The 12,728-nt window shown below is 54.2% G+C and overlaps 6 protein-coding genes across 6 annotated transcripts; 2 read left to right on the plus strand and 4 right to left on the minus strand.

Moving 5' to 3' along the window:
• Positions 1 to 1,309: 1,309 nt before the first annotated feature.
• A1O7_01661 (uncharacterized protein) lies at positions 1,310 to 2,059 on the minus strand (the record flags this gene model as incomplete). The annotated part of the gene is made up of 1 exon (XM_007755697.1): positions 1,310 to 2,059. The coding sequence occupies one exon, from the start codon at positions 2,057 to 2,059 to the stop codon at positions 1,310 to 1,312; it is 750 nt and encodes a 249-aa protein (XP_007753887.1).
• A 625-nt stretch (positions 2,060 to 2,684) lies between these two features.
• A1O7_01662 (uncharacterized protein) lies at positions 2,685 to 4,095 on the minus strand (the record flags this gene model as incomplete). Its single annotated transcript, XM_007755698.1, has 4 exons — positions 2,685 to 3,249; positions 3,301 to 3,680; positions 3,731 to 3,835; positions 3,892 to 4,095. The coding sequence occupies 4 exons, from the start codon at positions 4,093 to 4,095 to the stop codon at positions 2,685 to 2,687; spliced, it is 1,254 nt and encodes a 417-aa protein (XP_007753888.1).
• A 2,388-nt stretch (positions 4,096 to 6,483) lies between these two features.
• Positions 6,484 to 8,209, plus strand: A1O7_01663 (uncharacterized protein; the record flags this gene model as incomplete). The annotated part of the gene is made up of 3 exons (XM_007755699.1): positions 6,484 to 6,731; positions 6,782 to 7,356; positions 7,410 to 8,209. The coding sequence occupies 3 exons, from the start codon at positions 6,484 to 6,486 to the stop codon at positions 8,207 to 8,209; spliced, it is 1,623 nt and encodes a 540-aa protein (XP_007753889.1).
• A 591-nt stretch (positions 8,210 to 8,800) lies between these two features.
• Positions 8,801 to 9,628, plus strand: A1O7_01664 (uncharacterized protein; the record flags this gene model as incomplete). The annotated part of the gene is made up of 1 exon (XM_007755700.1): positions 8,801 to 9,628. One exon carries the CDS (start codon positions 8,801 to 8,803, stop codon positions 9,626 to 9,628), a length of 828 nt encoding a protein of 275 aa, XP_007753890.1.
• A 677-nt stretch (positions 9,629 to 10,305) lies between these two features.
• A1O7_01665 (uncharacterized protein) lies at positions 10,306 to 10,885 on the minus strand (the record flags this gene model as incomplete). The annotated part of the gene is made up of 2 exons (XM_007755701.1): positions 10,306 to 10,600; positions 10,749 to 10,885. The coding sequence occupies 2 exons, from the start codon at positions 10,883 to 10,885 to the stop codon at positions 10,306 to 10,308; spliced, it is 432 nt and encodes a 143-aa protein (XP_007753891.1).
• A 443-nt stretch (positions 10,886 to 11,328) lies between these two features.
• A1O7_01666 (uncharacterized protein) lies at positions 11,329 to 11,832 on the minus strand (the record flags this gene model as incomplete). Its single annotated transcript, XM_007755702.1, has 2 exons — positions 11,329 to 11,620; positions 11,708 to 11,832. 2 exons carry the CDS (start codon positions 11,830 to 11,832, stop codon positions 11,329 to 11,331), a joined length of 417 nt encoding a protein of 138 aa, XP_007753892.1.
• Positions 11,833 to 12,728: the final 896 nt, after the last annotated feature.

Genomic DNA, 12,728 nt, shown 5'->3' on the forward strand with positions numbered 1-12,728 from the left:
GGGCAAAGCTGGTGTATGTATGCGTAACGCCGTTCTGGGTAATTGAATGTAATTGTATTACACTGCAGTATGCTCTTCGGGTCCGGCCCGGTCTGGTATGAGCTCAGGTGTTTCATGTGCAAGGCCCCCCCTTGCGTCCACAAATCCAGGCTGATTCGTGCTCTTTCCCCCGCAATCCTGGAGTGCCGATGTAAAATCACCTGGAATGGTGGGATGGTCGGACTGCTCCTGCTCCACAAGTCAATTCCGATGACATTCTGGTGTCTGGAAATCCACGCCGTCGGAAAAAGGTCGCAAGGCCTTGATTCGAGACAGAGTCTGCTCTCTTCCTCTACCTCCTTCTACCCTTCCTTTCCTTCTCGACAATGTGCTCCTGCTGCGGACAATTCCATTAACCGTGCTCTCTCCAAACCAGGCCGCCGGTATAAGGTCGCGGGTGTCCTGGTTCGAGACTCGAGTCTGTCTTCTTCGTTCACCTTCGTCCACCCTTTCTTTCCTTTTCAAAAAATGTCCTCGTGTCGTGAACGACTTCGACAACTGTGCTCTAGCGAGAGGGAGACACCCGCATGTATCTCTTGTATAGGTCTGAACTCAATTCATTGGCATCTGACGCTAGTCTGGCTGTGTCTCCTCGCCGCAGACTTGGACAGTTTGATTACACATCCACAATGCCATGCCATGCCATGCATCTTGTACAGGTGTTAACTCATATAAGTACCCGTTGAGGGTATTTATAAAGGGTATTTATACAGGGACAAGGCGGCATCGATTCGTTGAGCACTCCCTTTCGGGCACATACAATGTCATGTCTTTCTGCCTTGCTCCGAGGTGTGCTGCTCTGCTTGCGTGAGGACGGACTTTTCAGACCGTAGAAATCCGCCTGCTCTTAGGTCGTCGCCCGTCACACTTGGCATTAGATCCCCGATGCTGCTTTGCGCCAAGCCTGATCTTTGGCGTGAGCTGGTTTGCTTCCATTTTTCGGGTCACCAGCTGCAAGTGCCTCATCCGTCTCGATTGCGTGTCTGCTTGCTTGCTCGTGTTCAAGCCAGCCTTTGGTCGTTATTCGCGTCCGATCCCACCAAACATTTCAGCTGCTTCCGGTCCAGCATGTAGATGCCCCCTTCGCAGTCTTTGGCGCGAGATTGCTGAACCGGTTGCTATGTTGTCGTCATCGTTTTCGAAGACGCGGGATCTCAGCTTGCAGAACTCGCTTCATAGATTGCCCAGGAGGCCGAGCAATATCCGAGGTCAGCAGATGCTACCGGCAGTGCATGACAGTGTAGCTTTGCGAGGCACTCAAACACTTTGATCATATGTTCACAGAATTTATCCTCGTATGACCCTTGCCGAACCCTCGAGAGGGCCGGACATTGTCCGAGTTCCACAGTCCCATGACGGCCCCGGTGTCGGTGACCCACTCTCTGGTGGCATGGACCGCAGCTTTCGCCATGCCAGTATTCTTCCGCTTGTGGCCTTTCTGGAACCCCCCACCTTGTCTGTCACCCGTGGCGTACTCGGAACCCATACTCGGCAGGACGTTCTCACCCGCGCTCAGACTGACGAACAGCGCAAATGGCACGAGCCAGACGCACAGGCCAAAGTAGGATGCAATCTCGGTGAAGGTGGGTTGATCATACACGGGTGTCGAGTACCAATCTCTTCGACTGCTCGGTGGGGCTCCTCGGAAGCCTCCTCCTCTATTGGTGGTGTCGCTGAAGTGTCTGAACCATAGCCAGTGGTTGAGAATGACCAGTGCGCAACTGGAGAGGAAGAAAGGATCCGAGAGCTTGACGATCGGGAAGTGTCGGAGATTCGTCGCGTAGACGGCGTGACTCCCTACTCCCAGCAAGATCAGATGCCAGGGGAAGCCATCGACCAGCCAGAGGAGTAACTGCGTGGTGACGACGGCGTAGATGAGTCGCTTCAGCAATTTCGCGCTGAAGACGGAGTGTTCTTCGACGAGTTCGGAGAGGTAGTAAAGGCCCGACGCGATTGAGAGGGTCAGGAATGCGAAGCCTAACACGAGGCCAGCGTAGCCGAGGAGGGGCAGAATCCACATGGTGGTCGTGTACGATTCTATAATGTGGACAGAGGAGTCGGTGGCTACGACGAACTGAACGGACCGAACGAGGACATGACCTTGGGCAGGAAGTGAGGTCGGGGTGAGCGCTGAACAGCGTGTCACGTACGCGTGATGGGGGCCGAGGGGAGACTGAGCACTGAGATGCGATTGAAAATTGAGTCCGTGGTGACGTCGATTGAGCGTTGCAAGGGTGAGAGGGTGAGATGCTTGGCATGTTCGGAGACGCACAGGGCGCGAACGCGAAGTTCAATTAAGTTTTGTTAGCAACATTGGCCTAGAGCCGCATCATGGCACCCACTTCCGGGTGGATTCTGTTACAAATAGCATTCGACGGGGAACCGCCGCAGTCGTGAGGTTATTTCATCGACAAGCGTCCACGGGAACAAGCCTCATGAGGGTCAAGATTGACTCGGAATGTAGCACAGTACAGATGTGATGGACATGTGGTCTGACCAGCATCTCGAGCTTGCCATCGACAAGAGCCACCCATCCTCTAGCTTTATGTGCAGTACTCCGTAGTGTACATCTGTGTATCGCCTTCTCCTTCGGCAGCATCTACCAGTCACCCAACGCCTTCATATCCTCGTGTCATGGCGTACATCTACCGGCCCCCACTGCTGCGGCTGCTCCAGTCGCGATTGTCCGTCGTCTGATCTTCGTACTCGACTCGGTAATCGATCGAGTGCATGATAACTCCGTCTGTAAGGCCTTTGACGCTATCCGACGTGCTGTCGGGTTGTCGGCCGCCAGTACCGCGCGAGCGATTCCTTGCAGTGTTGTCTCCGAGGACTTCGGCATCGTTGGGGTCATGGCGGCTTCGGACGGTTGAGGTGATCTCTGCCTTGCTGCTAGAGGACAAGCCCAGTTTTGTGGCAATTTTGCTCCCCATGCCGCTACCCATCGCATATGTGTTGCTATTTCCTAGGCCAGTCTTGCCACTGGAGTGCTCCAATTCAAAAGGCTCAGAAATGGTGATAGCACTGAGACCGGCCGCCCAGTCAGCGAGGAAACGTTTGATCGAGGGAATGCACGCCGTAACGATGGACAGGTTCAAAGCGCAGGAAGTCCAAACAGAGGGTATGACTGCGTGCCAGGCCCGATCCTGGGGGTTCGAATGGTAGAAGTCGTCATACGCAGCGATCGTGACTGCAGTGAAGATGGGTGTGCTGGAGACAAGCGGGTCAGATGTTGTAGGAGAGTAAGTTGGGGGCACTCACATAAGTCTGATTCCGAACAGCAGAACCACCACCCAGCGCTTAGCCGTTGCGACCTGCACTGACCGCATCATGAACGCAGGCAGAAGAACGATCCCCACGTCGGTTGCAATATCGATAGCCCTCAGCGCCACTTGCATTGCGTACTGGTCGATGCAAGTCTCTGGACCTGAGCCCGGCCCAAGTACCCAGCGATGGGGCGCAGAGCACTGAAACCCCAGTACAAAGACGCCGGCTACAGCCCAGACAGCAATGAGGCCCAGCATTGCATAACAAGCTAACATCACAAATCGTAGAGGTTTGATCGCGATGACGAGAAGAGTCACAGCTGCTTTGGCGCTGGCTAGTGCTAGAATGAGAAGAATGTTGGAGGCGAAAAACAGCTGAAACATATCAGAACCCGCTGTCGGGATGGGTGCAAAACCGCGCCTACCTTGCTCAACGTGGCAATCTGTGAATCCTGAAGTTCCTCAACATGTCGTCCCAGGCCATGGTCCGTGGCAATTGCTAAAGTGATTGATTGACCAAATGCAAAGACCTGCACAGATATTAGTTAGAGGTAAGTCAAAATCAAAACTTCGGATCCAAGCATACCATCGCTACTATAATGGCGGCATCGTTCAAGCCAAAGCTGCGGGTAGTTGCGAACCTGGTCCAGAGCTTGACGACGACAGTCAACGTAGAGACGATGAGGAGTGTGACTGCAGTGGCCAACGCGATGGGACCTCGATTGGTGGCTGTGATATCCTGAAGCGGTGGAAGGAGTGGTTCGTAAATGCCACCCTCACTATTCGACATATTGAGAGTATTGGATGGGCGAATGGTCGTGTATTTCGTCGCCGAGAGTTTTGTTTATGGAGCGGTCGACACCAACAAAAGTGATGATATGTACGGAGTATATCTATGCAGATCACTCCAGTATCACGATGGATTTTTGGGTAGCCTGCCCAGGAACCACGTTGTCGTGTCGGCCTTCCTGGTCGGCCGGGGGCTGGACACTTCGACGGGGTACCAAAACGTGCTGAGGACATGCACTGGGACATGCACTGGCCGTGGAATGCATACAGTAGCGAAATCTATCCCCTGGCGGGTGTCAGGAACGTGGCATGATTATGCAGAAGAGAACGCCAGACCGCAATCGGGATTCCTTTGTTTCTCCTGGTGCGGCGCCCTTGACTCACTTACTAGACCTCGCTTCCAACCTCACTCTGGTTCCGACCTCGCGCTGTGGTGGCTCCCAGGCAAGGTAGCTTCGCTTTGACCCTTCTCAGCTCTCCACAACTTCAATGAGCAAGGCTTCAGTGCCTGGAGATTGTACTGTGACATTAGCCGAAGCCTCCCGCACTGCTTGATTGGGTTCCCTGTTATTGGGCTCGGTGCTTCGTGTTGATGCAGGAACGCCGAACCGAAGCGATTTCAGACACGGAAAAGGTGGTTTGGCGTCGATGTCCAGCCTGGTTGTTGGCTCGCAGCCTCTCAGAATCCGGAAAAGCCATTCGTCCGCGCCAAGGGTCTTGTGGTGGCGCGCAATCTGTCCGTGCAGAGTGATGCATCGTGCTGAGCTTTTCCTGTCTGGACATCTGGAGCAGCTGTTGATGCGAAATTGTCCACCAGTGGCATCGGGCCGGGATATTCCATTACCGCAAGGGCACTTGGCCCAGACCCGCTGTCTCCTCAAGGGGATGCAACACGTCGAAACGAGGCTCGGACGTGCCTGCTCGTGCTGGTCGTCGATCCTGCTCAATAGGCTTCCTTGCTGCTGATCTCTTTGTTCAAGAAAGCAAGAAAGGGTCACAACGATACAACTCGCGAGGTCGGAGTCTGATTCGAGGGCTGTCTTACGAGTACTACGTAAGTACAGCAAGGCCCACACCAGATATTGAGAATGCAGATGGCCCAGGCCTGTCGCCCAGTGTTCCAGGATTCAAAGGAAGCACCTCCCGGTCGATAGCACTGCGCTAGCGGGAAAAGGCGGCCCTTTGACAAAGGCTTGGGGAAAGATCAGAGGGGTGTTGATCCACCAGGGACGAACAAGAAGGTATTGCTTCGCTTGCCAATGGCGGCTTGGTAAAAGCTAAGGTCACATCTGCAAAGAGGCATGTGGCTCAGCAGGACACTCGGCGCTCCTGCCATCATTGACCGTCAGCCCATGTTTTTGACCATCAGGTCAGGATCACTCGATTTGATGCGGCCGGTCAAGATTTGACCATTGGGTCTGTCAATGGAATGCAGCGAAGGGCACACGGTCGATTCTAGGTTCGGCAAAACTGAAGGACACTGATTCTGTTTCAATTCTCCATGGTGCATTTGACGCTAACCTATGGCGGAAATGGATCAGTGGTCGCGGAACTGACTTGCGCGTCCGGTTGTGGCCGCTAAGTCACCTAGCGGCCCGCAGCGCGCTAACTCTATAGGTAGCACTACTGCCAATCGACTGCTTCCGCGTCCACCAATAGCGGCAGTTGGCTGCTACTATATCCTGGGCACCACAGCAGACCCTGTCGTCTCTTATCATGCAACCACCAGAAAGGAATCACACGCAGGTCGGGGTACTGCTGCTTTGGCTTTAGGACAGCTTGGGCTTGGCCCGACGTCTCGCGCAGCATCTAGCTCAAGCCATCCCGTGTGCTCGAGATCGGCTGGCGGTCGTTCCGTCTCAGTGTAACAGTTCACGCTGGTGGGGGACTTTGTTGCCTGGCTCGATTGGGGGGGCGTAGCAGAGACCAGAAGACCGTGGTACGCAGTTCTGTGTCCTTGGTAGATCGGTGTCAGGGGCGTACAGGGCTCCTTCCTCACCGTCAAATGCTCTCCTCCGGGCATGGTTACCCATTGGCGGGATTTCCCCATACCTCCACTACTACTCTGACTGGGCAAAGCTGCGTGGCTATCGTAGCGAGGGCGCTACTGTGTATACGGATTACCGATCGAGGCATTCGTTTTCACCCTGCTGGCGCTCTTATCAACCTCGATGTGTCTCGAACATTTGGAGCATCGACGTTCCTCAGCGCGCCTTGCTTGGCCTGCCTTGGATTAGACCAGGTTTCGGCACGTTGGCCACGTTTTCTCAGGGGGACTTCGGCAAGCATAACCTGCATCTGGAGTCTTGTCGTTCCTTCTTCTTTTCTTCTCACCCCTCCTCTTCGTCTCTTTGCAATCCAGGTGTTTGCGCCCGAATCGCTGCCCAAGATGGAATCTCACGAGATGCTGCCCGTCAAGACTGCCCAAGTCAATATTGAAGATGAGAAAGGCCACTATGCGACCCAGTATCCTGGCCATAGGACAGATGAAACCAGAAACACTTCGACACGAGTCCGAGTACGTACCCTGGGGAGAAGTCACGACGGAACACTGACCCCGTCGCAGAGACTTTTCAGCTTTGCCCAGATCTTCTTCTTCGCGCTCAGTTACATGTCATCGTGGGAGGCCATTGCATCGTGCGTCAAATCCTCTATTGTCACTGTCAGCAGAAGCTAATCGCACTCAGAAACATCGCATTCTTCTTCTGGAATGGTGGTCCTCGCGCTCTTTCGTTCGGCTATTTTATCGTCATCACAGGCGTTATGTGCCAGGTAGCATCCATGGCCGAGATGGCTTCGGTACAACCCATTGCAGGTGCACAGTACCACTGGACTCATTACCTGGCGCCGCCCGCGCACCGGAGATTCATTACATGGATGCAGGGTTGGATCACATGGTTCTCCTGGATCTCGCTGTTGGCTGGCGTGGCCAACATTGCTGCGCTGATGATCCAAGCTCTGGTCATCGCAAGCTACCCAACTTACGTTCCCCATGGGTGGCATGTGACCCTGATCATCTACGCCTTGCTCATTGTGCAGGGCTTGATGAACCAGTTTGCCTTCTGGACGATTCCCTGGATTGAAATGTTGTCCGGGCTGCTCCACATCATCATGTGGATTGTTTTCGTCTCAGTCCTGGTCACGCTGGCCCCCCGACACAGTGCGGATTTTGTCTTCTTGGAGAAGTCGGCCCTTTCCGGATGGACCAATGAGTACGTCTCCTTCAACTTGGGAATGCTCACGGCCACCTGGGGATTTGTCGGTAAGTGATTTCGCGATCCACTTCGGCCAACATGCTCTGACCTGGAGACACAGGATTCGACGGGGCTGTCCACATGTCTGAAGAAGTACGAAAGGCGCGACATGCAGTGCCCAGAGCCATGTTCTGGAGCATCGTCATGAACGGTGCCCTTGCGTATGGCATGGTGCTTGTCATTCTGTTTTGCGCTGGAAATGTCGAGGACCTCCTATCTTCGGGATACCCGCTCCTTTTGATCTGCATCAATGCAACCCAGTCTGTCAAGGCCGGTTCGGCCATGGTCGGTCTGTCGATGATTGTCACTCTGGCCTGCGTCTTGGGCAGCATTGCATCCGCTTCGCGACTGACCTGGGCCTGGTCTCGTGACGGAGCGTTGCCTTCATACTTTGCCAAAATCGACCCGAAGCACCGCATTCCAGTGCGATCAGTCTGGTTACCGGTGTTCATCGTCATGCTGTTGGCTCTGCTCAACATCGGCAGCAGTATTGCATTCAACGTCATTGTTGCTCTGTCAACCCTCGGCTTGTACCAGTCTTACATGATGGCCATTGCCTGCATGTTGTGGGCTCGATGGGACAAGCGAGTCGAGCCCTCTGGTTGGTCCCTCGGTCGGTTCGGCGTATACATCAACATCTTTGCGGTCGTGTACTCGATGTACATCATGGTCTTCCTCTGCTTCCCGTCCTTCCTGCCGGTGACCGCTGCAGGCATGAACTATGCGCTCCCTATCAACGCGTTTGTCCAGCTGGTTGCGTTGGCGCTCTGGTTCTTTTGGGCCAAGAACAACTGGAAGGGCCTCAACAAGACCGTCATTGACGCTGTGGTGGCTGATTCGGACAGGAACACGAAGGATTAAGAGCCAGGAAACACTATCACAACCGTAAATCTGGAGAAACTCAGCCTTGTATCCTGCTCCAGCACACTCCCTCTTTTGACAACTACCTTCCCCCACTTTTGGTAGTCTCACAGGCAAAAGTCGGGTTCGGCGTACAATAGGCGGACAACTTGCTTCTGCGTGTCAGCATAGAACGAAGATATTGTACATGAAAGAGAGGCTTCAGCCTACACGAAAGACCACTTGCGGGCTGTCCAAATACTGCGGCCACAAAATACAAGTCGTGTGCCAGGTCATTGCTACTGGGACGATGATATCGGTCCCAAGGGTTGAAGGGGGCCGAACTTCGCGTAGACACTAATAATGAGCGAAGGCTGGATGTAATTAACGGAGTAAAGTTAATCCGACCCAGTCTTTGATCCCACTTCATCATCTCGTGTGGGGTGTGTGAACAATTCTGGTCTGCTCCACAAAAATTTATTCCCCGGCGTGTGCCTCCCTTCACGTGTGAACTGCGCAAAATGTACGCTCAATAACACCCATTTGTGTGCCGCTGGCACTGTTTTAGAGCTGTCCAACCTGACGTCTTGGTATTCAGCATAACGGTCCACCATGTCGCGCCCTGAGGACCTCCTCCCTCCGGATCTATACTACGATGACACCGCCTCGGCCAAATACACGACCTCTTCGCGCATCCAGGCCATTCAATCCTCCATGACGCACCGGGCGCTTGATCTACTCGACCTGCCCTCTCCATCGCTTGTCCTCGACATTGGCTGCGGCTCGGGTCTGTCGGGCGAAATCCTCTCCGAAGAAGGCCACATCTGGGTGGGCATGGACATTGCGCCGTCGATGCTGGACATTGCGCTCCAAAGAGAAGACGTCGACGGCGATTTGTTCCTGGCGGACATGGGCCAGGGGATACCCTTTCGGGCCGGCAGCTTCGACGCAGCCGTGTCGATCAGTGCGGTGCAATGGCTGTGTAATGCCGAGAGCAGCGGCGTGAGCCCCGAGGGCCGACTGCGCAGGTTCTTCGACGGCCTGTACGCGGCGCTGAAGAGAGGGGGACGGGCAGTGTTGCAGTTCTACCCGAAGAACGACGCCCAGCGGAATATGATTTCGCAAGCTGCTGTGCGGGCGGGGTTCGGGGCGGGCATACTCGAAGATGATGGCGGGACGAAGAACGTCAAGACCTATTTGGTCTTGAGCGTCGGTGGAGGGGATATCACTGAGCGGGTGAGAGACATGGAGGGCGTGGATGTCGAGGATGGACGCCGGATCAGGGACGCCAAGGTGGCGATGAAGGGCAAGGGCTCTGCTGGTGATGTGAAGGGAAGTAAGGCCTGGGTGTTGCGGAAGAAGGAGAAGATGAGGGGTAAGGGCAAGGCAGTCAAGATGGATTCCAAGTACACGGGCCGCAAGAGGGGGCCGAAGTTTTGAAAGGACGATACCCATGACTGAAACGATGAGATGAAATGAGACGAGAGCATGAGGATATGTGTTGCCTGTCACCTGGTGAACGGAGAGCACGTTCTGCCCTCAAGATTGAGACATCGGGCGACACTTGAACAGCCAAGGGCAGTGCTGGAGAGCTGTGTCACCAGTAACAGCGCTACATCCAACTTCAGCGTTCGAGAGCGAGGAACGCTACGGCAAGGGTCGACTTACGCCACACAGAAGTGCAGCCTGTCCTGAGGGCAAAGCTTGTGTGCTTGCTCGATGCTCTGACGTTGGTAACGTCGGACCAGATCGGACAAGGAGAAGAGAGTGGAAAGTCATTGCAACAGCATTCATTACACTGCACTTTGTTGCATCGCATTGCAGTCCGGGATGATCCGCCCGCTGAGAAGCTCGCTATTCGAGTAGGCGAGCAAGCACTTGCAGTTCGCGCCTCCAGAACACCCTCCTCTTCAGCAAGTCAAGCACCCTCATCATCGAGCAATCCAACACACCCGCCTTGAGTACTGTGTGTGTATGTACGTGTCCTATCCCGTCATCCACCAATGTCGGTTGTTATTCGTGGTTGCGTCAGCCCCGTTATTCCACGGCTACTCGCTCAGGTCACCCATTGATCACAACCCTACCAGTCCGCCGTCTTGCACTGTGGATACGCTCATTCATTCTGGGTCTTGCTCGGCCTGCAATGCCTGATCTTCACCATCACGATCGCCACCAGCAGAAGCAGAAAGACTGGTCTTGGTCTTCTTGCTCGGTGTCTCTTCGCCATTGGTGGCCGTGTCTTTCTTGGCAGGAGACTTTCTCTTCTTGGTCGGAGTGGTTGTGGCTGTGGTTTCGGTCTTGGTTTCAAGGGTGGCTCCTCCCGAACCGCCGGGATTATCATTCAAGTCGACGATCTGGTCGTTCACAAAGGCGTAGCCCAGGCTTTTGACCGTGTTGCGGAATTTCTGCTGTCTATCGAGGAAGGGTGGTGGTCAGCATAATTCACGGACAGTAACAACGTTATACGTGATAGATAAAGACAGGGAGAGTGAGAGAGGGGGAGGGACAGAGACACAGCTCATCAAGGCAGGGTCATTTCGTTCAGCTCAACTCAACTCACGCGTTATCTGCCCTCGAGATACCCTCTTCGGCGGCGACGGCCTTCCAATCCGGCTTGGCCATCTCGGTGTGCTTCAGCACGCGCATCACGAAGGCGATCTTCTCTGCGCCCTTGTCTTCTGTTGTTGCCGTCACCATGATGACTGGCTGGGAGTGTGATGGCAGTGAGACGTTGGAACTTTAACTGGACTTCGATTGAGAGAGTGCAATGAGTTGCGTGCGAGTGTGCGAAAGAGAGGGAGTAATACTGAAGTAAGGATGAAAGAAACTTAAGATGAGCAAATGGGTGAAGCAGAATCCAATTGTAACGGCTGTCATCACAGTTTCAGCTCATGAAGCGCCTAGGTAGGTGTCCGGTGTTGGCGGTGTGTGTGTCCAAGCCAACATCTATCGGTCTGATAGATACAGTGTTCTCCATTCTTCCTTCAGTCTCGTCGTTCTCTGCTCGCCGTGTTCTCTCATCTGCGTCCGTGCACATATGTGTATGTGTGGGCGTGTGCTAGCCTCAAAATAGGTCCACTCGGCCTCCTTGCCGCCACCATTTCATGAGACGTACACAGCTAGGCGTAGACTTGCTCTTCCTAATCTGCAGCCTCGTCCTTGATCTCGTCCTTTCCACGACGCTTCACATCGCCAACAGGCTGGCTTGCCTTCTTCTCCCTCTTCTTGATACCCGGCTCCGCCTCCTCGCTCGCGTCCTTCTTATCCTTAGTAGGCGATTTTCGCTTCCTCCCCTGCGAAGTCGCAGATGGAGACGGGGCCCGAGTAGCATTCCCAGCGTGATCTTCGTGTTCGTCCTCACCCGGATCCACGATCTGGTTATTCACGAGCTTGAACCCCGCCGCCTCGACGATCTGGCGGAACTTGCGCTGCCTGGTTACACAAAATTAGCCAAGCCAGGTCAGACCCATTCGAAGGAAGCGAGCAGCAAAAGCCAGTGGCTGTTCCGGTACGACTTACGCGTTGCTGGGTTTGCTGATGCCTGCTTCTACGGTGATGAGCTTCCAGTCGGGATTCATCTCCGTGTTCTTTAGGACGATCATCATGTAGGCTGTTTGGTCGGCGTTCAAGCCTGGGTCCGGCATTGTGATTGATGACTTCTGCGTAGGTAGTCGATGATACGAGAAACGGCTTCTGCGGAGTTGATGATTCCGGAACCGACTTCTGCTTTGTTAATGGTTCGAGAAAGAGGCGATCAACAGATGATCCGAAGTGTGAAGTGCTTCAAGGCGGGAGAGGGAGAAAGTGGTTGTGAGTGGTGGGTGAATTTAGGATAAGACCGGGTGCGAGGCGAGCGTGGAAGAGATGTGGAAATGCTGAAGCCACGACGGGCAGAGGCACAACAAGTTTAAAGCAATGTTCAAGGTTCAGGGTTCAGGATTGTGCTTTCCAACGATCAGGCCAACGTCCATTGGCATCCGTGTCTCCTCAGCTCATCTCCAGCAGCACTGTGCTTTGAAATTCATTCGAGAGTCAAGATTCGTGAGTGTGACATGCACAACTCCAGGCCAGGCCCTGTATTGGTGAAAGCATGCTTTGATACCCAAGAGCGAGAGCGCTTTCGATTCCTCGTCACTCCTTTCCAACTCAAGACATCGATCACGTCGCTGATCATTTAGCTCAGGCCTCTTCACCCTCAGCCTCCTGCTTGACTTCCTCCTGCGTGCTGTCGCTAGCATCTTGATTGACCTTGGTCTTCTTGCTGGTAGGCTCTGCCGGAGTTTCAGTTTGCTTGCTTGACTCGTCCTTGGCTGCCTTTTCTTTCTTGGTAGGGGACTTTCTCTTCTTAGTCGGCGTTGTTGTCGCGCTCTTTGCAAAGCCGTCCTCGGTGCCATCCAACTCGACAATCTGGCTACCATTCACGAGCTTGTATCCTGCTGCTTGGGCGATTTTGCGGAGCTTGGCTTGACTGCGGGTTTTGGCGCGTAGTGGTCAGTCGTGCGTCGGGAAAACAGCAGATGAGGGAAAACAGCAGATGAGG

Source organism: Cladophialophora yegresii, assembly GCF_000585515.1.
Source record: "Cladophialophora yegresii CBS 114405 chromosome Unknown aczIN-supercont1.1, whole genome shotgun sequence".
Lineage (NCBI taxonomy): Eukaryota > Fungi > Ascomycota > Eurotiomycetes > Chaetothyriales > Herpotrichiellaceae > Cladophialophora > Cladophialophora yegresii.